The 24,828-nt window shown below is 47.1% G+C and overlaps 1 protein-coding gene across 4 annotated transcripts in view; it reads right to left on the bottom strand.

Annotated features, from left to right (window-relative positions):
- Positions 1-24,828, bottom strand: part of VPS13B (vacuolar protein sorting 13 homolog B) — a 298,548-nt gene that overhangs the window by 99,285 nt on the left and 174,435 nt on the right. For 2 of the 4 annotated variants that reach the window (XM_078593678.1, XM_078593677.1), the window contains exons 24-30: positions 23,072-23,289; positions 19,826-20,038; positions 14,112-14,295; positions 12,160-12,274; positions 7,989-8,130; positions 6,112-6,589; positions 5,634-5,745 (exon numbers count right to left, since the gene is read on the bottom strand). In XM_078593678.1, the coding sequence (XP_078449804.1) occupies positions 5,634-5,745; positions 6,112-6,589; positions 7,989-8,130; positions 12,160-12,274; positions 14,112-14,295; positions 19,826-20,038; positions 23,072-23,289 (1,462 nt within the window). Of the gene's footprint in view, positions 1-5,633; positions 5,746-6,111; positions 6,590-7,988; positions 8,131-9,514; positions 9,582-12,159; positions 12,275-14,111; positions 14,296-19,825; positions 20,039-23,071; positions 23,290-24,828 lie in introns of all 4 variants that reach the window. The other 2 variants (XM_078593679.1, XM_078593680.1) reach the window with 2 other exon arrangements.

Here is a 24,828-nt window from a genome sequence, read left to right on the forward strand (position 1 = left end):
TCTGGAGACCACCTGGAGAAGATTCCAGACAACGCGTTGACAATTACGGCGAACAAGTGCAGACTCTTCGACTTGTTGAAGCTATTAACATTACATTTGTTATCATGTTATGGTGTAGTATTATCCATTCATTTTCCATCAAAAACTATAGTCCCATGCAAGTGTTAACGTTTCTTTTGAAGCACCCTGCTTATCCTGCAGAAATCCAATGAGCTATGATGCTCTTTTTCACCGACGTGCAGCCTCGACAGGGACACGGCAGTCTCGTCTGTCTAACACTTCAACGTCCAGCAGTCACGTAAAAAAGAGAAACCAGTCCCGACTCGTCATCACCGATTGTAAACACAAACACGTCATTAAACGCGACAAATTGTCCATATCTCAGCAGAAAGGCCTCGTTAAGACGAATTAATTAACGAGCAAAAATAAATGTCGTTGAACACACGCACAGTGACTTTAGTGTGCACAAGCATCCGAACGTGAGATACAATAATGCATGCGTGTGAGCGTATCTTGAGATAATGTTGAGCTGAAAGTGAGTTAGGTTTGGGTCAGCCTGCGATTGTACATTCGTGCTGAAATACAACGATCCCTGTTTGTGTACAGTCGTTTGAGGCTGTTAGGGAAAGTGTCGTTAGTGAGTACCTATGTTGTGCGGTTTAAATTAATTCGATTATCGCAATGTGGACATAGTCATGCATAATTGAGCTCCTTTTGGATAAATAACGTGTGATTGTACGTGCTTTTATTTAAAAATACGAATAACTGTTGCTGCTTCATCAACTGCACAAGTTGGTAACTAAAAAAGTGGACGTTCTTTTTTTTATAACTTAATTGGGGATAAAAAATTTACATTCACATTTGTCGCTGAGCGAAATCATGCGAGATAAAATATTTGCCTATTATTAATCTCACAACGTGGCGATTGAAAATAACAAATGGGCAGGAGAGAATCACATTTTGTTATGAAATGGTCAGCACTCATTGGACTTGGCGATTGTCATCGCTGCTAGTGACGGAGACCAGTGGCGTGTTGATTGACAAAACTGGGACGAAAAGCAACAGTGGAAAAACATGTTAATTGGATCCATTATGATTCTTTACATCCGGTGAACACACACAAACTATAATGAGAAGAAAAAAACATCACCGGCCTCCATTTACGATAATAAGGACATGTTCATATGCGTCACCTAATGTGGGACAATTTGCAACGATGGTTAATGTGATATCAGCGTTAAACAAACCTGCCCAGATTGACACACCAACCATCATCATCATCATCAGACATGATCTATCCACTTTGGATATAGACCTCCCCAACCCATCCAATGACTATCTCTTAGATGTAAAAATCCATTTAGCTCCTTCGCAGAAGCTGATTTTGACACTCCATCCTCACAGTGGACGTCCTGACGGACATGTTCCTACCTTCCGTTATTAGCCTCATCTGCCCGTCAACATCGCTCCAAGCGACGTGTCTGACACAATGTATGTTGAACTTCTTTCGCACTGTACGTCACCATCCGTGCTAATCAAAGGCGAGGGGGAAGTTCAACAAACTAAACACAAAAAGGAATCCTGAAGAAATTAGTTTTCAATGTTGATTTAACAGTGCATAGTTCCAATGGCTTCCTAATATCGGAAGGAAGAGCGTTCCAGACGGCCGTAGAAGCACATCTGAAAGCATGCGATGCGGTGACCGTCTTTGTTCGATGGTCAGCCAAAAGCGCTGACCGGAGTTCGCGTGATGGTTTATGCTCCGTTGACGAGATCAGCAAGGTATTGTGGTTCGTTTGTGGCAAGCACTTTGTGCGTAATGAGTTACGACCTCATAATGTATTCGCTCGGCAACCAGAAGCCAATGCAGCTCAGCAAGCACCGGACGGACATGGTCAGGTCTTGCAGTGCCCATCACGACACATGCCAAAGTAGTTTGTACACGCTGCAGCTTGGTAATGTTTCTTGACAAACGTCCCGTGAAGTAGTGAGTTGCAATAATCGAGCCTCGTCGATACAACACAAGCCCGCTTGCTATCATTTAATGGTTACGATGATGTCTCTAACTCGCACGCCTTCTCTGATGCGTGAGTTGCTCTTTCTGTCTCTCAGTGTAATTCAAAGCATCCACCACTCCCCCTGCTTCTTGTCATAATTTTAAGTTTTTGTAAAATTTTCAGCATCAAATTCCACATCAGGGAAAAAAAATATCACTCTGGGCGTCACTCACGTGGCATCACAGATAAGCAGCTTATTAAACGCGTAAAACGATGATACAAATACTGTGAGGAATGCATGTAAAAGTGGGTGTTACTAAGACTGATGAGACAGCAATGGAGAAAAGCAAATGAGATTAAATGATAGTTGCTGAAAATATATACTGGATAAGGCTTGCAATGCTGTGGAGATAATGGCCCCTAGCTCGTCCTTAAAGAAAATGTAACACAAAATCATTTGTGTGTTTGTGGGGAATATAAGCCACAAAATAAACGAGCAAACAACGTGCATCTTCCCATATTTGTCTCTTCTCTCCTGTTGGCCAAATGGGCTCCTGGAAGTGAATTTCTTTCGGCCGCATTGGTTCAATACAAGCAAACTCTGGATCGCCTTTGACATGCAGTGTCTCATCAGCAGTAAGGCTTGGTTAAACCAATGCTATTGACGTACCAGATTAAATTTTTTTGGCCGTGTGACCAAATGGAAGATAATGTTTTTTTCCGACGTCATGAGATATATGGAAGGATGCGCATTGCACGCTTAAGAAAGAATATGGATCAATACAACTGGAAATTAAACTCATTGATTAGCTTTGAGGACAGATACTTAGACTGGCAGAGCATAATTAGATAGAACATTTAAATGAACGGGTTTTTACATACGGTTCTACAAAGATTTTTGGGTGGAACGGTGGCGCAGTGGTTAGCTGCATTGCGCTATCAAACCAGCGACATGGGTTTGGCTCCTGGCCAGGCCAACACCAGCGGCGAATGATATCTTAACCAGTTCTAGAAATTACTTAAAATCGCACTGACCAGCATGGCCAAGAATGGTCCAGCAACTCCCATTAATAGCCTTCATCCAGGCGGGGATTTGCGCAAGAGCGCAGAAGCGTGGTCACCACATCTACGCCTCTATATAAGGAACGAAACAGGTGATGACTTCTCCACAAATCTGGCTGTCGCCTGATGAAGCTGGTTGTAATTACTGGTGAAACGTCGTACTCGGATTGTAAATGTTGTGGCTTGGCTCTCCAACACACCGGTGTGCTGTACTAGTGACGAATTGGCCACGTTCTGTTTACGAGACAACCCTTACTAGTTGGCTGTGTCGGGTGGTGGCGGGTTTTAACGACGCTTTTATATATTCATGCTATCGAACCCAAAAAACCTCTACAATGGATGATATTGGTCGCGAAAGCCTACTACGTGTTAAACAGGTTTAAAACAATTCGCTTGAAACACGTTTGGGATATATCTCGATGAACATCACAGTATTCTCTATTCTCTAACGGCTTGGAGCAATTCGGAAAGAAACATTTGGTGAAAGTGTCTGTGACTCAAGTAGCTAAACTCACGACATGAATGAACAAAGAATGACCTCATCAGAAAACGCATGACAAGTATGCAACAAGAACAAGATAAGCTGCACTGTACAGGAATCCAATGGGCATCAAGTGAGTAATTTATTTTGAAATATGCCATGCACGTCTGATGAGGTTGAATTGATAACCTTTGTTGATTTGAGCAAAATATTTTACCAAGAACAGAGCCACTTCGTGGGAGCTGCAAGTCTAGTTCTCGGTATTCTAGTTGGCTATGTTTTAACAGTTCAAGCTTGTTGTACGCATTCACGATAGCTGTTCTAACACGCATGTCTGTCACCTTAGTCTGTTGATGTCATGTTGAGATTTGTGTACAATTAATTTGTAATTTTATTATTTGTTGCGGTTGAACCCAAATCAAGAGCCAAATGGCCCACAGGGTAAATCCTAATAAATGAACTGAACTGAAGGCGCGATTATGAGTTGGTAATATAGCTGCGAGTGCTTTACAACGGAAGAAAAATTTGCGTCGCCTTTTTCAGCTGTGAAAATATATAGAACTTTAAACCATAACCACAGAAATGACGACTCGTGCATAATGATTCATTAAAGCCTCCCTCAAACAGAATTCTAAACTGTAACAAAATAAAATATTAATTCATTTTAGCCACTAATACATATCATAGCATCAACAAATATGAGTCATGGATTAATACGAGTGCACTGTATGCGATACACCGAATTCAAACTCGTTTTGCTGGCGGACGGCCACACAACACAGACTAAACAAGCAATTGCTCATCCTTCACCAATTAAGACATTGTTTTGATATCGCACCCCAAGCATCCGCACGTACCAATGCTTTCTTGGCATTATTCACAACGCGCTTTTTTTTTTACTCGTGCGTAATTACCGCGTTCCAAGTCACTGATTGTAGATTTTTTTGCTTTTCTCTAGGCTGGCGGCTCCCCACGCGAAATTCCTGACATCGCGATCCGGTGCCACTTTCCCGATTGCGCCACTGCCCCCCCCCGTAAGCAATCGTAGTCGCCGGGAGAGGAAATGGCGACTAAAAATTGCCCCCAAGTAACGGATACGAGACCGGCGCAATTTACTGTGAAGCGGACGCCAACGCGGCGCGTGAAGATTGTTAAAAGGTGACGCTGTAACCCTCTAGGCTTAATGTCGCAAATTAGTAATTGTTTACATAAGCGGGCAGCGCAGTGGCGACGTGTTGCAGCCTACGCAAATGTAACTTGCTACTGCACTTGTAGAAGAAGAACTCTCTGCGTATGACTCCATCGGCCTATTGGCTCTCCGCACCGATATTATTGAGCAGAATTGTTCTATTATTTTTATCCAAAAATCTCTGGACCGTTTTAAACCTTATGGGCCTCATGAGGATTGGGTCTCGTCATCACGCAGTTTTACTCATGCGTGCGTATGACTCCAAATCTTGTTCAGTCCATCGACCTATTGGCTCTCCACACTGATATTATCGAGCAGATTTTTTTTTCTTATTCCAGAAACCTCTGGATCGGTTTTAACCTTCTGGGTCTCATCAGACTTGTTAAACAAATGCTGCGGGATTACAAAATGTTATTGGCAAGAGCACTCTGGACCATTTGCTTATCGGAGGCAGTTGAAGTGTTATTGACCGTTCAATAACAGAAATGCCATGTGGGGATATGAATCAGAAATCACACATTGTAAAGCTAACAACAGAGGCACAAACGATGCCCACTGTTCAAATATGTGAGTAATTAAAACTACCACTTTCAAATATCCTTCATTTGTTGTTGGTATTCTGACCTAACATGAACTCCCAGAATGGAATGCTTTGACGCATATGGCCAGTAACACACTACAAAATAATTAATTTTCTTATAGTTTAGCTAATGCCAATATACTGATGTCCTTTGTTGCGTGTGTTTAGTTCGTTGTCCTTCCCCCGTGCCTCTGATTCGCACGGTTGGCTACGTACAGTGTGAAATAAGTTCAACATACATGCATGCAATGCTGAATTATCATGGAACTGTGCGGACAATTTGTCTTACACTGGCCACGTGTGTGGTGCCTCGTGTGCACTTACTGGAAAATATCTTTGCGAATAACGATCCTGGTGAGCGGGTTATCTGCCACAGGCGCCAGGCTGATGGATCCTATTTTCAACACAAGCGTGTCTTCCTTGGGAGCAGAGGTGCCTATGGAAAAATAGCAATTAGTTACGTTAGTAGAATTCCAAAATATGATATCGGTAAGCCCAGTATTACATTGAAAAGCATATGCCTATAGAAAATTTTTTACAGTCATCCTCACAGCGGCTTTTGGCTAACCATCAAACAAAGACGAGCACAGCATCGCGCGCTTTCAGATGCACTTCCGCCGCCATTTGGAATGCTCTTCCTAAATTAGGAAGCCACTGGAGCTACGCACTTTCAAATCTAAATTGTAAACGCAATTCTTTAGGACTGATTTGTGTTTAGTTTATCATCCTTCCCCCCGCACCTCCGATCATCACGGTTGGCAACGTACGGCGCGAAAGAAGTTCAACAAACATGCATACGTACTTGTGGCCGGCTGCTGCTGCTGCTGCTGCTTGCCCTCGCTCTGCGGCACGAACACGCGAATGACGCTCGTGTTCAGGTAGAGCAGGGGGAGCCCGCGGGACGACAGCGCGTGCTGCTTCACGGGCTGCCCGACGGTGGAGCCCGCCGGCGCCGCTCGCTTGCCGGCGGCCGGAGAGCGCCGAGCGGCGTCACCGCCGCCGCCGCCCGCGACCAGGAGCGACGCGACGGCGCGCAGCAGCGGGTAGTGCAGCACCAGGTCGAAGGGCTGCAGGCTGACGAGCACCTCGTGCAGGTGCGAGGGCCCAGTGTCCGGAGCGTCGCCGCGGTGAAGGCTGCGCGACACGCGCTCCTGGCGCGACGAGATGCGCTGGCGCACGTTGCGCGTGAGCGCCCGCGTGTACGTGAGCGACAGGAAGCCGTGCTGCTGCTGCTGCTGCTGCTGCTGTTGCTGCGAGGTCTCCAGCAGCTTTCCCGCCGTCTACGCCGAAAGGAAAAAGGAGAAAAAAATGGGTCAATGAGCCCAACGTCGCTTTACGCGTCCATGTGCGTCCCGTCGCGTCTGTGTGTGTCACGTCCATGTGCGTCCCATCGCGTCTGTGTGCGTCCCGTCCTGTCTGTGTGCATCCCGTTGCGTCCGTGTGCGTCCCGTTGCATCCATGTGTGTCCCGTCGCTTCTGTGTGTGTCCCATCGCGTCTGTGTGCGTCCCGTCCTGTCTGTGTGCATCCCGTCACGTCTGCAGCATTTTCACCACGACCAATTTGAAGTCTGTACATGCGGAGAGAATTGGCGAATGTGGAACGGTGCACCGTAGTGAATGACGGGAATTGGCAATCGGAAAATCCCGTCTCATCTCTAAATATTTACGTGCCGAGAAGGGCAGCGAGGCTGAGAAGGGGTAGAAACCCCAAGGTAATAGTGTCTAAGGAGCTCAACTGAAACTCGGTCAGTGTGGGTTGGTAAAGGAGGGGGCCCAGAACCAGCTCTGATATTACTCGCCACTGACTGGTGTGCGCTGTCGTCAGCAATGAATGGGTTCATAGTGCAGTGCGCTGAACACTGTGCCACCACTCCTACCAGTATTACACAAGTGTCGTGACGCAAATCAGTAACTTATAGCCTGAAGACGGTGACCGTTAGTTTAATGAGTTATTGAAATGCAGTGCCTTGCTTGTGGTGGATTAATAAAAAAAAATAGAAGCATAGATTACGCTTGTGAACAAATACATAGTGGCAAATATGCTGGCTGCTAAAGATGTCGGAAGTAATATTGTTAATACGTAGCAGCATTTCACCAGTATCATTTTAAGTGTCTGATGAAAGATGAGTAGCTTAATTGTGTTTTTGTTGCAAAAATTGACTAAAATTAAAATTACACTCGGTTGCTTACAAATGTTACCTGAACACAGATAACTCGCGATTATCCAGGACAATTGGGGTGGCCAAGATAAATTCAATTAAGAGAAGGGTGGACAAGATAAAACTAAAATATGGATTACGCAAAACGTCCATAAATTAGGCAATAAAAATACCGGTATTGTTTGCCTACGTAGAAAGGGGGCAAAATTTCCCGGGTCACTGTCCCATAATGAGTCAGGAGCAGCTAGTAATTGAAGTAATTAAATCTGCCCTTGTAAATATATCGTATCAGCAACCCGGACCATGCTCCCCCCTCCGAAGGATAATCGAGAGTTAAGCGTGAACATGAATCTGTCTCCCTCTAAATCAAGCTGAAACTGCCCGCACCGTGCGTGCTCATTATTGGATGCGAACAATGAAATGCGGAAAAAGCCACCACGGCCACCACGGCCACCACGAGGAAGAACAACAACGAAACGAATCAAGAAGGTGCTTAGAGGCGGCAGATTTGGTCCCTTACGGAAGGAAAGAAGGCAGAGAGGTGGCTGAAGGGGTCTTGCCTGGAGAGCGGCCTCACCAGGAAAGTGCGTCTGTTCAGCTTGTCAGTGCATGACAAGATGACCCCTCCCCGCCCACCCAGGCAAATGGGCCCTCCGGGCAGGCTGAGCGGCACGCGTAAGAGAGACAGACAGACAGACGGACGGACGGACAGACGGACAGACGGACACAGACGGCGGGGCAGGCACAGGAACAGGTGAGAAACAGACCCCCCTCAAAAGGAGAGAAGCCTCGGAGCAATGGAATCACCGGCAATCACAAAGCGTGGATCGAGAGCCCCCAGCACGGTCGGTGGGACTTTGTTACGATCACCCCCCCCCCCCACCACCACCACCACACCGCCCGCCGATCGCGCTCGGGCACGGCGAGGCGTCGCCGCTCGCCCAGCGAACACCTGAAACCGGAGACGTTCGTCACGAGCGAGGGAGCGAACACCGCCAAGCGCAAGAGAAAAAAGGAATATCACAAGCAGCACCGGACGATTTTCCCCGAGCCATTTCCGTTGAGATTGGCTGAAATGTGAGGGTTTTTTACGGAAAAGCACCGGGGGGGGGGGGGGGAGGCAGACGCTGGCAAAGATGTTCGCAAAACCAGAGGAGCTGACGGCAACGGGCTCTCTTAAAAGCGGCGCGGCTTGTGAGCGATGAAGGTGGGTGCAGGGGGCGCATTTGGCAGATTCTGTAACAGGAGCCTGGCTCAGTAATGGTGATGGAAGGACAAATGAGCACACGTGCGGTTTGGCCCTACTGAGTACAACTTTGCCTCCCCTGTAAGCCACCCGCAAGCTAGGAAAACAACATACCACTGGGACTCAGCGGCTTCAACTTTGAAATGTTTAATTATTCATACGTAGGTGTTGTGTTACTATATTAATAGGACAATTGGTCATATAATTTACATGCTTTTTACCCTCCCCCCCCCTTCTTTTCAGTATCAGTAGCTCGGTATTTACATTTGTTTGCATCCGTTATTTAAAATTAAAGCATTCATGTGGTATATTGTGTGTCCAAAACTTGTCTTCTGTACTCATTAATAATGATCATAGCATGGGAAATGAAAGACTATCTGCTTAAATTAACTGGTGACTTCATCTTTTTTAAACTTTCTTGGTTTATGGGTCATGAATTATGTGACCAAGGCTTCAGGAAAATGGCAATTTTCTCCAAATACTACACTGAGCCACCTTAATCATTTTTCCTCATTATTTATGCCTCTCCTCTCCCTAGGCTGTCTAATTGGCCTTCCTGTAATATTAATGGCATGTGCTTCTTGAAATCGAGCCAAGCACACAACGTTAGCATGCCTCCATACACACAGGCCAGCGAACAGACGCACATTCATGTACAAACGCACGCACGCACACGGATCTGAATAGGCGGCCCTTGCAGGCTGCTGAAGAAAAACACTAGGAAGGAAAAACAGACCCCCAAAGGAAAATAAAAAGCAATCAGAAACAGTTTGCCGGGGGCTCCACTTTCTCATTCTCACCACTGGCTTGTCTTTACATAGCAGCAGAAGTCCATCAAAGTGTCCTTCCCTCCACAGTTCATCCGGCCTGGAAAAACGAAAATGTCACCCCGTCCGCGGCCCCACGGGCAAAAGCCATCGCCGTGAGTGAACCCCAAGCAACCGGGGTATGGGGACAGGTGGGCCGTCACGCGCCCGCCAGCAGCTTCTCCGCGTGGAATCGACGCACGGGTGTGACAGTCGTCAGCGTCGCGTTAAACGAGCGCGACACTTCACGCGTGCAGGTGTGCGCGCGTGTCCTCGCCTGCTTGAGCATGAACAAGTTTGTTTAAGCAAAGAAACTGTACGGTTGCCGTGTGTATTCACGCGTGAATTTACTGAAATGCAGAAGGGAATTTTTTTCCAATACAGGGGTTATTTTACATACACACACACACACATATATACATACATATTCCACGCAAATATTGCACGTTCCTATTCCAAATAATTGTACTCTGGACACATCTCCTTGCATAATGATGGGGGGGGGAGGAGGGGGGTTGGGGGGAGAAATCCAGACATGAATGTATGCCCAGTAAAACGTAAAGCAAGACTCCCAGGACTGAACAGCTGTCACGAGATGAAGCCAATTTGCCCTGAGAGCGAGGTTAATTGCCCCCCAAAAATTAAAGCCTCCTGGGGGATGCATACATTTTTTTTTTATAATAACCAAAGGATAAAAAAAAGAACCCTGCCTGCCCACAACGCCTGCTGACAACTTACACTCTCCAGCTAACGGGTGCGATTTATTTCGGGTCTCTCTCGGCGATACGAATTGCGCTCGAGCGTATGAGCGACACGACTTTAATGAATTGCTGAGACTCCGCCGTTGCCGTTCAGACGGCCGCGCGGCCGCATTGTTCTTCGGGCGCGCTCGGGCACCGGGCGCTGAGCAATGCTTTCCGTCTGCTTCAGCTGACGACAAACGCCGCGGATGGATTTTTTTTTTTTACCGCCTCCGCCGCCCCCACCCGCCGATGGGTTTGGGATGTAACGCGAGGCTCCTAATCACGCTGCTTGTTAAGTAATGGGTGTCAAGGGGGTGCTGGATCCAGACGCACCCCCCCCCCACCCGCCCCCTCTTTAGTTGCGCACGGGAGATCCGGTTCCCCGGCATGTGCGAGGCGCAAGCCGCGGTCACAATTAACTTCTCAAGACAAGGGGTTTACCTTGCCACCCGTCGAACCTTCAGAAATTAAAATGACAAGCTAATTGTTTCGTGTCAAAAAATGCAAATGGTAAAAAAAAAAAAATACGTGAAGTTTGATATTTCTTGCTCTTTTAGGAATTAGCGGGCCGTAGATTCTGTTACCTGTTTTGATTCCATGCGCGAAATATTTTAATTCAACGTGGGGGATGTGTCAAAATAGCTCATATGGCTTAGCAAAGAAAACATCAATATCCCATTCCTATCACGATTTCCTTTTCCTGACTTAATTATTTCACGTAAAATTTCACATTTTCGTACCCGAATGCCTTCCATGTGAAAGAAAGCCCACTGTGCAGCAACTAAATATTACTGCAATTATAATTTAAACGTTCTGGCAACAGAACCAAATATAACTTCACCGTTTAACCGTCTATCCTGCTCTGACCCACATCTTCCTGTTGTACATGCTGTGGATCAACTTACACGTCAGCCATTTTACAAGTTTGAATAAGTTACATTTTACGCATTATCAGGAACAGTAACAACAAAGGCCAATGGCAATATGGACCATTTTGTTGTTGTAAGGTCTGTTCACATTTATAGCCCTTTTCAGGATGATAGCTTTAATTCAGGAGTCACATTTGGCCAACTGTAAGACCCCCCTGAATGGCTTTCCGCAAATTCTGAAAACTCATTCAGTGCGACAATCCGCATGTTAACTTCTGGCATGTATGAGAAAATCTTAAAATGAGTCAATCATCCGTACGTAATATTGCATCAATTAAACACACATATCTTCTCTACTATATTTAAGATTATCTCTCTGTAAACCTCAACATTTCCTGAAGGCCAGTCGGCTGAAACAATTAAATCTTGTTTTACTGTCAGAGACAAGAACACCAAACCGCGTTTTAATTCATGACAGCCTTTGTCAATTCACTGCTGGATGAAGGACTCTTCATGCCTGATGATCACTGAAGCTGTCTGACCGCACTTCACCACAATGGTCAGTGCAGTTTGGTGAACAGGGCGAGAGAAGGGGGGGAGCAGAACTGGCCCAAGCATCACTCGTCACTGACTTAAGCCGTGACCACGAATCGAACTTAGGTCACCAGACTCAGCGCAGTGCACTATTCAAGGCGCCACCACTTCTCGCCCTATTAACCCTTTCCCGTTCAGAGACATCTGCAAGTTGCAGGGTGGGTCTCATTAACCGCTGAGCCTCGGGACTCATAAATGGTTAGGATTTTATTTAGAGACATTGTACTCACCGCAGAGAACTGTCGCGACACGCCCTCCCGCATGGCCTTGTGGGAGCCATGGTACCAATAAAGTTTTTCTTACGGAAACGGAAGAAAAACTTACGTCGTGGGCGTACGTCATCGGAATGGAAAAGGGTTAACCTACGTTCGTCCACAGTTTCGGCACAAACGCAGCGCACGGAGGAGCATTAAGTTCAAGGCACGGCACCCACCTTTGGCGAAAGTGGTCTACGTTGAAGTTTCCGATCTTGCACTTCACCTTGGTGTAGATGTCCTGAATGTCCACGGAGGCACTGAGCTCCTCAAGCTCGCCAACCACACAGAGCTCTGTGAACGCGCACATGGCAGGGCAACGCGTACCCCTTACACATGGAGCAACGCAGCTCACCACCCCCTTCGGCGCACGATGGCCAGCGAAAGGCACGGGCTCAGCGTTGCGTGCCTCGACCCGCACGTGTCTTCCAAAGTACGACAATTTTAAGCGCCATAGCGTGAAACGCGTTTTTAAAGTTGGCCTTAAAATCCGGAGACTCTCTGTTGCTTTCAAAAATTGCGTGTGAATGTCAACGTAAGGCATTCACTGCGTCCTGCGACTTTCCAAAGGCTTCTCTCGTATGCTGACCACGGGGACACGGAAATGTGCGTCGTATTTCACAGAGCATTGTTTAACAATAAAAAGTCCAAACGGGTGTGAAAAGCATTGATGTTGCGAGTCTGCCGAGACAATGGAGTGAATCTGTACATTTCATTGTTTAAATGCCTCTTAGATTAAGAAGCTAAATTCAATGCACGTGCTTGTGTGACTGCGTAATGTCTCAAATTGTGTTTGTTTTCCTTTGCTCCCATTGAAATATTGCTTTTTACGTTTTTTAATTTCCTTCACAGGGATTTCAGAAAGCGGCGGTGATGCTTGCGAAATGTTAATTTATTTATCTAATTCAAAAACATTTTTTCGCCAGGATGCACGGCTGAGATGTCACTCTCAATTTGCGTCGAAGCTTGGGAGCGGCACGGGCAGAGTGAGCCCGGACGTATCGAGCAATTCTTAGGAGCCCAACAACTCCCTGCATTCAAACGCAATCACGTGACACCCCCACCCCACCGTCCCCTCACCCGCTCAGGGCTGTGCACAGGACACAGAATTTCGGGGCTCGCAGTCCTTCCGTGGGGATGTTAAACCGTCCGCCCCGCGCCTTAGCAAACCCCAGCCCTTTCTGAGACACCCTTCTCAAGGGTCAGTAGTGGTGTTCCATTATGGAAGCCAAATGAACCACGTGTTGTAAATCACAATCACACATACACGAAGCGGGGTGGGGTGGGGGGAGGGGGAAGAAAAAAACAGCACACGCACGGCCTCCTTTTCTCAAGTAAGCTTATTCGCTAAACAGAGCCATGCCGCACCATGACATTTAATGCCTGCGTTGGTGCGCTCAATTAAGCGGTGCGCTTGGGGAGCGTGCTCCTTGGTCCCAGGCCTGCCCTTGTTTGCGTTCTCGTTGCGGATTCAGGAATTACAAATCGTCAATCGACGCGAACAGACATCACGCTCACATTACGGCCCACACACTACTTCTGCATGGAAATCCAAGGCATATTCGGAAAAATCTCTGACCGGCCTTCAGTTTGCATTGTCGGTATCCATTTTGTTTTTTGTTTTTGTTCTTTTACAAAAGGAAAAGGTGCAGCCGTGCAATGTTCTTGCTTGCACCACTGTTGGCGGGGGGCCTCAACGTGAGAGAACTCTGGAGAGTGCCTCTAGAGGGTATTTGGCCTCTTCTTCCACATTGGCAAGGCTTTTTGGAATAGATGGGAGTACCCAAAACTTTAGCCCAACATACACGGAGTGCCAATCGGCGAACTCCGGTGAACCCACTTACACTTTCGGGTGAACAGAGACGGGGAGGATGTAAAAGACTTGACCACTGTTTCAACGGCCGCACCAGGAGGTCGAACCCGCGACCGACCCCTGCATCGCGAGCCTGGTGTGCTAACCATCGCACCGGAGAGCAGCATCGCTTATTTTCGTAGAACCCTCTTTAGAACGTATTAATTCCCCGCCGTATTATTTCTGGCTCGGCTCAGTCCTCGTTGCGTTAGCCGGCGTGTGCTTAGGTGCAAGCGTGCGTGCGTGCGTGCGCGCGTGCCGCGAGGACGGTGTCTGTACCGGCGGCGGCCGAGCCGTCCGTGCTGTCTCGCTCATTGGCAAAGAGCCGCACGGTGAGCTTGGGGAGCATGCACTGCAGCCACACGCTGGCGCGGCTCCCACTGCCGCCCATGTGGCTCGTCTTCTGCTCCAGCGTGTCTGTGCCGCCAAACGCCGCGTCCTCGCCCGTCTGAGTGGTGTCGCCCTGCGCGGGGCAACAGTCGCGCGTGTGAACGTGTGTACGTTGAACTTCTTTCGCGCCGTACGTAGACGACCGTTGCTCATCGGAGGTGCGCGGGGGGAAGGACAACAAACTAAATACAAAAAGCAGTTCGAAAGAAATTAGTTTTCAATGTTGATTTAAAAGTGCATAGCTCCAATGGCTGCCTAATATGAGAAGGAAGAGCGTTCCAGACGGTCGCAGAAGCGCACCTGAAAGCGTGCGATGCGGTGACCGTCTTACTTAGATGGTTAGCCAAAAGCTGCTGCTTCAAGCATGACAGAGTTCAAAAGAAATTAGTTTTCTGCCCGTCACTCACGAAGTGGGGAACAAGGCACGGTGGACAGCGAAGGAGGTGGGAGGCGTAAATATTCTGGACCCTTTCGAGTAAACGATTTGCCGCATTTTCAGTGTGACGATTTGATCCAAGAATCCGTTTTAGTTTTTTACCTTGTGGTTGAAAGGAAAAGTATTCGGTGGCTGGAGGGAGTCACGCAAGGCCATCATGATAAAATGCAAAATATACGCATTTAAAGGCATCGATTCTGACAATCGGGAAGGCTAAGAATTAATTGATAACTTGATGCATCGTGACACCACCGTTACCTCTCCATTGTCAACAGAAAAGGAGAACGCTTGCTATGAGAAAGGACTTTTGGAATCTGGTCATGATGAAAAGATTCGTACATAGTATATTATAAGGCATGCAAGGAAGCATCTATTCATCGTTTAAATCGATTCATAAACTGCGATACAAGCACTGGACCGTGCACACAAGACTATATTATTTCTGATTTAGGTTAATGATAATCTCAGGGTAAATTTCGTTTAACCTCATGTTACAATTCGGCCAAGGGAACGAATTAAACTTCAAAGACAGAACGACGCGATGAACATTACAGACGAGGCGGTAACAAATGAGACAAAAACAGAAAAGGCTCAATTATACCGAATCAAATTATAATGCATCAAATTACATTCCTTAATCGTCAAAACATTTCATCGAATCGTGGGTAGGAAAGGGTGGGGGAGGGTTCAATATTTCGTGGGAACTTGTTTTTTTAAATTATTAAATAGTTAACCATAGACATTACAAATACCAAAAAAAAGTTGACAACACACGCACTTGGCTTGTTAGTTGCTTATCTAGATTTGAAGCTTTCGTGACTGCAAGGATTCATATTCTTAGGTTTTTTCGGTAAAGTCACGTAGGTAATTTAAATTTAAATTTTTTACCTACGTGAGTTTACCGAAAAAACCTAAGAATATGAATAAGATGCTTATCTGTTTCTAGAAGCGCCCAACAGTGGGGAATGGTCACTCTCTCACCCCCAATGTGCAAACTCCCGGGGGGCTCTAAGCAGGGTGGGGGGGGAGGGCGGACAAGGTGTGCGCTAAAGTCGCTGGGGAAGAAAAAACCTTGATCCGTAAACGTCCCCAGCTTGGATGACTTGACAGCAGTTAACGAGAGCGGAGGGAGGGGAGGGGGGCGACCGCACGTTTGGCAACCATGGTCTGATCACAACAAAGTGTGCGGCGCATGGGAAACAAGTTTTTTTTTTCGCAATGGGAGTTAACCTCGCATGCAAGACACGCTTGCCCGAGCACAGCCCCCTTGGACAAATCCAGCGTGACATCACCAGCCCCAAGCGCTGAAGCGCCGAGCCATCGCGAGGGGGCTGACATGCGAGCCTGGGTCATGCGGTTTGTGCGGTCGACTCACTTGGCAGCAATGCAAATTTGTGAGTACACAATCATAAACAACACTCGCAACGCTCGGCGTTGCCACCAATGAAGGACGGTAAGCGCCAGAGGTCGCAACCGGGTACCCGATACCCGTACCCTACCCGATACCCGGCTACCCGTACCCGACCGGGTACGGGTACCCGTTTGCGACCCTGGTGCGGCCGGGTACGGGTACAGGTAGACCGTGAGTCACTGGTGAGTAACTGTTTGTCACTCATTTCCCAACGTCTTGTCTCTTCTCACAATTCAAGTTCCTAGAATCAACCCACCCGCGCCTGCAACATGGCTTCATCCCAGAGGTCGCAATCAGGTACCCGATACCTGTACCCTACCCGTACCCGTCCGGGTACGGGTAGGGTACGGATAACCGTTTGCGACCCTGGTGCGGCCGGGTACGGGTAAGGAATCAAAACCCGTTTGCGACCTCTGGTAAGCGCTATCAATACTCTTTGGTTGTTTCGGTAAAGTCACGTAGGTTAAAAAAGAAAACAAATAAATTAAATCACGACGTTTTGGAGGCAACACAAGCTTCCATCTTCAGGTGGAACCATCACAGCAAAATTCCTGTATCGAGTGAAGAGAGCTCTAGGGGACGCGACCTTATATACTAGAATTAAGCGCTATCAAGTTGAATAACGATACAGGGCCCTATACAAGTCGGATTCCTTCCCGCCTGTCAGCTGTGTACATGAGCTAAAATATTTTTGTTTTCGGTTCATGGCCAGCATCGTTGGTAGTCTTTACCGAGACCCAAAAGCCAACAATTTATCGTGAAAAAATAAATTCAATGTTTCAATTTGACAACTACACATTCTGATAAACGGTGAAGTCATACATTTGAAAAAAATGATATGTTTTAGGTTTAATACAAACCAAAAAAATATTGCTGACTTTAATTTGTTGGAGATATGGAGCCAAACTTTGGCTGACCACCGGCTTTTGGAATCATGTGTTTAACATTGATCCTCCATGATTAAGGAAACACTGACAACACTCTTTACCTCAAGCAGCTGTGGCTACGTTGCCCAATCAAATGCAAAGCAGCTTTTTACAATCACACATTTGGTGATCACACACTGAAGTCAGAACCCTGGCGCACGAGGGCTATTTCCCGAAATGGGTACGGAGACAAAAAAGCGATGCTCGGCAGAGGGATTCTAGAGTCTACACGTACTTTCGTTCTTGATATTTAAAAAAATATCACACTTATAAATCAAACAAAATCTAAATTGACAGCCAACTTCAGAGGGTTCATACTCTTAGGTTTTTTCGGTAAAGTCACGTAGGTAAGAAAAATAAAACAAATAATAGAAATAATAATAGAAATAAAATAAATCACGTTTCGGAGGCAACACAAGTCTCCATCATCAGGTGGGACCGTCACAGCTAAATTTACTGTATCAAGTAAATTTACTGTATCAAGCAAATTTAGCTGTGACGGTCCGACCTGATGATGGAGACTTGTGTTGCCTCCGAAACGTCGTGATTTATTATTTTATTTCTATTATTATTTTTATTGTTATTTTTTTCCTACGTGACTTTACCGAAAAAAACCTAAGAGTATGAATCCTTGCAGTCACGAAAGCTTCACATCTAGAACTTCAGAGGGGTCGACATCCTCACTTTTAGTTTAGGAGGCCATCACATGATGACCAGGGGAGCGGTGGCGCAGCAGTCAACGCAGGGTGCTAGGAGCCCGGGAACCTGCGTTTGATTCCATTGCCTTGGCCAACATCGGTGGCGAGTGAAGCCTCAATGTGTCCCTGCACTCACCAATGTGATGACGAAGTGAGAACAAGCAACCAACCCGCTGTAGTCGAAACACCATAGGGAGGCCTCTATCCAGCAGGAGTGTGACTAAGGGCTGTACGTTCCCACGTGACGTAATGCAACAAAGCGCGTTGATTTACGGCTCTGTGTGGCAAAACAAATCTGGCCGCGTGGCGCAAGATTAGAGCGCCGTTGCATGCCATCGGAATGTTGCAAGTCAAAATTAAGGTCGGAGGTCAATTCAGCTCTTCATCCGCCCGGGATCGATCAAACGAGGTACCACTTTGGTGGGGGCGGCGGCGGGGGGGGGGGGGATGTCACGATTGTTGTTCTATGGAAAGACTCGGCCTTGCCACAGGAATGTGGGATTTTCACTTTTGGCTCAGGGCTGTGAACGGGACATGGGTGCCGTCCCTTGCTCGATTGAACGGGGGGAACATATTTTTGGAAGAAAAAAAAAACCCCATACAAAGGAATGTTCATAAATTTAAATTAATAAAAGTAAAATAAAAGTAAAATTTTCTTTTTATTTTACTTTTATTAATTTAGATTTTTTTTACCTACGTGACTTTACCGAAACAACCCAAGAATATGAATCCTTGCAGTCACGAAAGCTTCAAATCTAAAGGAATGTTCCTATGTACAAAAGTCCATTGCCTAAACTCTGATAGATATGCTCTAAATGTGTTGCAAATGTCGCTTCATCTATGATGGCACGGCTGCTGTGAGTGTAGTCAAATTCAGAGCCAGACAGTGACAGGAAAGCCCTTACACGAGTGTTAATGCAATTCCGGTGATTCTGATGCTCTATTTAAATAAGCTAACCGAGTTACCGGCAAATTGCTTGAGAAAGTGCAATTTGCGGGCATTCTACCAACAAAGAAAGTAGCTGAGACTTTGAACTTCCAAAAATTAAATTACCTCGGTCCAAATCGCATTGGTGGTCTCGGTGCACTTTCGTGTTTATAAGATTACGTGTGACAACACATTTTCTAATTTAAATCAATTACATTACGCTTCGTAGAAACTAATTAAGAGTTCTAAACTGAAAGCCCATTACGTTTTGAACGGCATGTGCGAAACTAAATAGTCCAAGTCTATTTCATATGATTCAGCGTCTTCACGTTATCTCATAAGCTGTGGGGGAAAAATGGCCGAGGTATGAATCGAACATTTGAGAAGGAAACTGGGCACTATTTGGACACACATGTATGATGGACAACAACAGGGAAATCAAAAGTGTGTTTGTTGTTCGGGGAAAAAAATGGAAGGAACTGGAAAGAGACTTGGTGACGACGTAAGAGATTGGTGCCAGAAAGATGTGGCAATACTTGAGCATATTGGCACAAGGCAGAGGAAAGTGGAAAGAAATCACGAAATGTGCAGTGGGCACCTACGGGTTTTCTGTTTGTATGTGTGTACGTCGAACTTCTTTCGCAACATTAACCGCTTTTCAATTTAGTTTGTTGTCCTTCCCACACACCTCCAAACAGCACGGTTGGCTAGTACAGTGCGAAAGAAGTTCAACATCTCCACCATTGGAACCTCATTTGCCAGTAAAAAATATGATAATTGTTTTTTTACCCTTCTATCTGGCAACAAAACTGACACCTTTTTTTACGAGGAGTCATGTTTGCATAGACCACAATACCTGCAGCCATAATGCAAACAAAAAACACAACTCTGATAATATAAGCACTGTCCTTGAAGTTGATTTGTCTTTGAGTTGTGGTGAATTGTCTTTGAGTTGTGCGCCTTTTGGCGTCATCTGGTCCAACACCATGTGAGACTAGGCTCTAAGGAAAGTTGTCTCGGGTGTGGACCAATCAACTTCAAGGACAGTGCTTATGGCTGCAGGTATTGTGGTCTATGCAAACATGACTCCTCGTAAAAAAAGGTGTCAGTTTTGTTGCCAGATAGAAGGGTAAAAAACCAATTATCAAGTTCAACATCTGTATTTGATGACGACGACGACGACGACGACAACGGCCGCTTTCACCTCGGTGGTCGTGCAGACGTCCGCCGAGGGGCTGCACGAGCTGGCGTCGCCCTGCGCGTTGCTGACGCTGCTGCGGATTGGCGAGCCCGGCGCCAGCTGTGTGGCGGCCACGTCGGGCGACACGGAGCTGCGCCGAAGCAGCACCGCCTCCCTCCGCTGCAGCCGGAGCGCCGTCCTCCCCATGAGGTCGCTCAGCTCCCACAGGAGCCGCAGCTGTGGGACAGAACCGCGTTCGCGTTCGCAAAGCGGACGAGCGGCGGGTTTTGACAAAACGTCGATCGCACCTCCGAAATAGCAACGTTGGCTACGTACGGCGCACAGGAGTTCAACATACGTGCATACGTACATCACAGTGGGAAGCGCCACAACACGAAGTTAAACTGTATTGCAATTGTTTTAGAGATAGCCCACTTCATACCAAAACTTCTAGACACCTCGAGGCAAATCTCCATTTAATTGTCAAATATATGAACTCTCCTAATTGTATTGATGTGGTGCTTTTGCTCTCACAAACCTGTCGGGAAAAACCTACTGAGAAGGAGGTCATTAGCTGTGCATGGATCAACCTGTACTTGTATATACGTAAAAAAAATATGTGTTAAAACCAATTCATAATGGGCTGTTGCGAATCGCTGATTTTAATAGTAATATATTTTTTGGTGAGCGGTGGAACAGTGGGTTAGTGCACTGCTCGATGCGCCTGGCGACCTGGGTTCGGGTTTATAGCCACGTCTAACATCAGTGGCGAGTGACAGCTGAACCGATCCTGGGTCATCGATACCCCTTTCACCAACCCACACCAAACAGCAAGGTGAAGTATGGTCCAACAATCCCGAAGACCGACACAGCATCGGGGGGCCTTGATCCAGCAGTGGATTGAAAAAAGGGGGTGGGGGGAGAGGGCTTTAAAGTCTGTAACATCGTTTTTTAGAAGTCCCGGTAGCATTCTGAAATGCGACGCAGAAGTTAGTCATTTAACCTCCATTTATCACGTTCACACTGCAACTTGCGTTCCATTCCAAAACGCGAACGCGGTAGTTGTGTGTTTAAGAAAAAAATGTTTTGTAGATGCAAGTTTGGGGGAAAAAATGCGAGCTGTTTAGTGCCAACAAGTCTGACTGAGGGTTGGTGCAATTTCATTTACAATTCATGCCACATTTAACCTTCCCCCGACCTAAAATCCAGTCTCCTGAGCCCTTTTAAAATTGCGGCCAAATGCAGGTTTTAAACACAGCGGCCAAATTCCAATATTTTTTATTGCACTTACAAAAATGTCAGGAAGAAAAAAAAACCCACACAAGTCAGTATTATAATACAACCTGCATGAGAGTTTAATGTCCCCGGAATTATTAACAAATTCTAAAAGCTTACCGTTTTAATATGGTGCAAAGTGAAACGCAAAGCACATCATAGGAAACTATGCGCAAAAGAGTTAGGAGGCATGTTCTGCGCTGGCATGCGTTGTGAAAATTAAGTAGGCCACGTTTTAAACGGCTTAGCAGGCATTCATCATGTACTTCAACATGGGTGGTTCTCTCCCTACATGTGTGACGAACGTATCACCAACGCTTCCCCGGCACGAGGCGGCGACATCCAAAGGGGAGTGAGCTGGCGAGTGGAGGGTGAGCGCACCACGGGGTGCAACGGGACAATCTATCAAGCGAACGCGTGCATGCTGAACTTCTTTCGCACCGTACGTAGCCAAGGTGCGACGGAAGGTCAACGATCTGCGCACAAAAAGCAGTTCTAAAGAAATGAGCCTTCAATCTAGATTTAAAAGTGCATGGCTCCAGTCGCTTCAGAATTTCATAAGGAAGAGCGTTCCAGATGGCCGCAGAAGTGCATCTGAAAGCGCGCGATGTGGTGACCGTCCTTGTACGATGGTTAGCCAAAAGCCGCTGTGACGATGACCGGAGTCCGCGTGATGGTTTATGCTCCTTGACAAAATCAGCGAGGTTTTGTGGTTCAATTGTGCCAAGCACTTTGTGCGTGATGAGTGCGACCTTCTGACGTATCCGTTCGGCAACTGGAAGCCAAACGGAAGCCAACGCAGCTCGTGACCGGACGGACACGGTCGGAGTGTAGTGAGACGGTGTTCCGGAAATAAAGTGGCCAACAAAAAAATTACATGGAATGTTTTTTTTACAGAATGACCGACGTTTCAAAGCAGCTGACATGACAAATGATGGTGTGGCGAGCCAGACATTTAGCGATAAATTGTAAAACAGCCACTGTGAAGACGGCCTGGTTTACAAACCAGTCTGACATTCAAGTTGCATGTGTAATAAGGCAAATAGTTGTTTCCCCAATATTATTTCCATATGTATTGGTGTTTTGGATCAGTTTTATGAAAACTAATATAATTTAAATCTTGTTTTTCGAGTCGTTGATCTAGACCGTGGCTTGGAATATTTAGACTTCTTTACAATGCTATTAAACTGCTCAATTGCTGAACATTATTTATACTCAACTTGTGTAAAACTAATCTCGCATCATACACCCAGTACAGTACTTATTTGTGTATTACAAGATGAATGTTCAAATTACAGTTGGGTCTCAACTCTCCCATTGCTCTCGGGCCGATAAAATGTGTACCGCTCTGAGGGAAGTCAATAGCAGTTACAAAAACCGGGCAATGCGCATGAGAGGTTGTGTGGCCAGCGCCACACACTTGATCTCCCCAATGCTAATGTTACCGCACCACCCCACATAGTCATTGAAGGCCGAGTCAACCTAAAGGAGGCCCAAAACAAGTTCAGATACTACCTGCCACTCGAACCAGCCTGAGGCTCGGAGTCAAATTCAAGTCGACAAGTTCACTGAACCACTGTGCCACCACAAGCGCACGCAGACACGCTCACACAAATATTTCCGTAGACCCTTAACAGACTGGAGGGGCAAGTGCTGTTAGGGGGCAGCACCTATGAAGGCCGGCACGGCACACGAGGCGGTGGGTAGCCAGCACCACGTCCGGCCGCCTTCGTCTCCCAAGTGGCGATGATGTTTACGCACCGCACCAGGTACTCATTTGAGGCTGAGTCGACCTAGGGGAGGCCCAGGACCAATTCAGATATTAGAACTCGGGTCGCCACGGTTCGTAGCGCAGCTCGCTAACCGCTGAACTACTACTGCTCCGCACACTCTCACACAAGACCTCCCGTATCGCCTTTTAACAGACTGCTGGGGCAAGTGCCATTAGGAAGCTCTCTCACACGCACACACACAGACGCACGAATGAGACCCGACCTGCGCGCTGCAGGCTCGGACTTCCACGGGCAGCAGATCCACGTGGAGGCACACCACGTAGGCCTGGCCCTGCGCATCGCCCGGCTGCTTGTCAGAGGTGACGGCCAGCGTGGACGTGCAGCCCGCCGGCTCCAGCAGCGACAGAGCGGCGTGGGGCCCGGCGAGCAGCGTGTAGGCGCTCACGTCGCTCAGGCTCACCGTCCACGGGAAGGCGTTGCCTGCGCGCCACACAGCGACAGGGGGGAGAGGGTCAGGCGACTCGATGAGATAGCCATCGCTGTTACCGTCAGCCGTGTTCTATCCACTGCTAGAAAAAAACATCCACCCCCCCAAGTCGTGGTCATCTCTCGCATTGCCACGATGTGGCAATCCGTCGAGCATCTGCATACGAGCTGATTTTTTTTATTAACTATTTTTATTTTACCAGGTAAGGCCCACTGAGCTATGTAGCTCTTTAGCAGAAGCGACCTGGCCACAAATGATCGCTCAACGAAGTGGCTTATCGTGTGGACATTAACAGCTGCCAAGTACTCTAAACGCGCGTTGACTTTGAATGTGGACGGAAAAACCGGGGGACCCCGCAGAAAACCCCACATGACCAAGGGGAGAGAGACACGCAAACTCCAAATATACAGCAGCAGACGTCAGGGTCAGGGTCGTACCCGCGACCTCCTGTGTACCAGGTGAGGTAGTTAACATCTTGCCAAAGTGGTGTATGTCCCTCTCGGGCAAGTTGCCTCCTTTGACTGTCACTGATTGCTAAGTTAACGTGTTTCTGTTATTCAAGTGCACGTTGCCACTACGACGTGTGGATCATAAACATGCACAATCGAGAGGCAACGTACAAAAAGTGAGCTCAGCAAACAGATATCTTGCGGAGGGACACGACTGGAAAACACATCAGAACATGCGTACTGAGAAAGGGTAACGAAGGCGGCAGGGATATAAAGGGTGAAGTGAACAGGCGAATGAGAGCGGATCAGAGCACTTTAGGAAAAGCTGAACTTTTTGACGAAAGCCAACAAAAAACGATATTGCGAAAGAAGAGGTGTTTTAATCAGTGAAAATATCCTGCTATGACGCACGGAGGAGAAACGCGGACAACGACAACAACAAACAAGGAACAAAAAGGCTGGAAAGTGCAACCAAGAAAGAAGCATGGAGCCATGTACGCTTGGAATTACATTGAGAGGCGGGAAGAGGTGACACCGCAATTCGACGACAGACGGAAGGTAGCGAGGCATCAGGTTGAGTGTTAGGAAAGGCAAGTCAGCTTGGCAGGCAGGACACGCCACTCGAAGGAACGATAGCTGGTGGTCGAGACTAACGCCTGAAATTTCGATTTAAAGCTTTCGTGACTGCAGGGATTCATCTTCTTGGTTCTTTCGGTAAAGTCACGTAGAAGGGACGGCTGCTTGCGTTGTGGCCGAAACGTCGTGAGCATTTTTTTATTGTGTTTTATTTTTATTATTTTATTACTTCCCTTCTACGTGACTTTAGCGAAAGAACCAAGAAGACTAACGCCTGAGTGATAGCCAGAGGAAGGAGGACACCCCTAGCTGACATCCACTAAGCAGGTGTGGTGGTGAAATCAGCTCGTGCGCAAGTCCTCGGCGGAACGCCACGTTGCAGGACCGTAAGAGTTGGCCACGGCTTGGGGATATTTTCATCTAGCAGTGGATAGATTGTGACAATGATTAATGAGCAGGGGCATGGACGGAAACATGGTTTAGAAATAAACGCGTGATTTTTCTCTG

This window comes from Lampetra planeri, chromosome 4 (genome assembly GCF_965212315.1).
Source record: "Lampetra planeri chromosome 4, kcLamPlan1.2.h2, whole genome shotgun sequence".
Classification (NCBI taxonomy): Eukaryota; Metazoa; Chordata; class Hyperoartia; order Petromyzontiformes; family Petromyzontidae; genus Lampetra; species Lampetra planeri.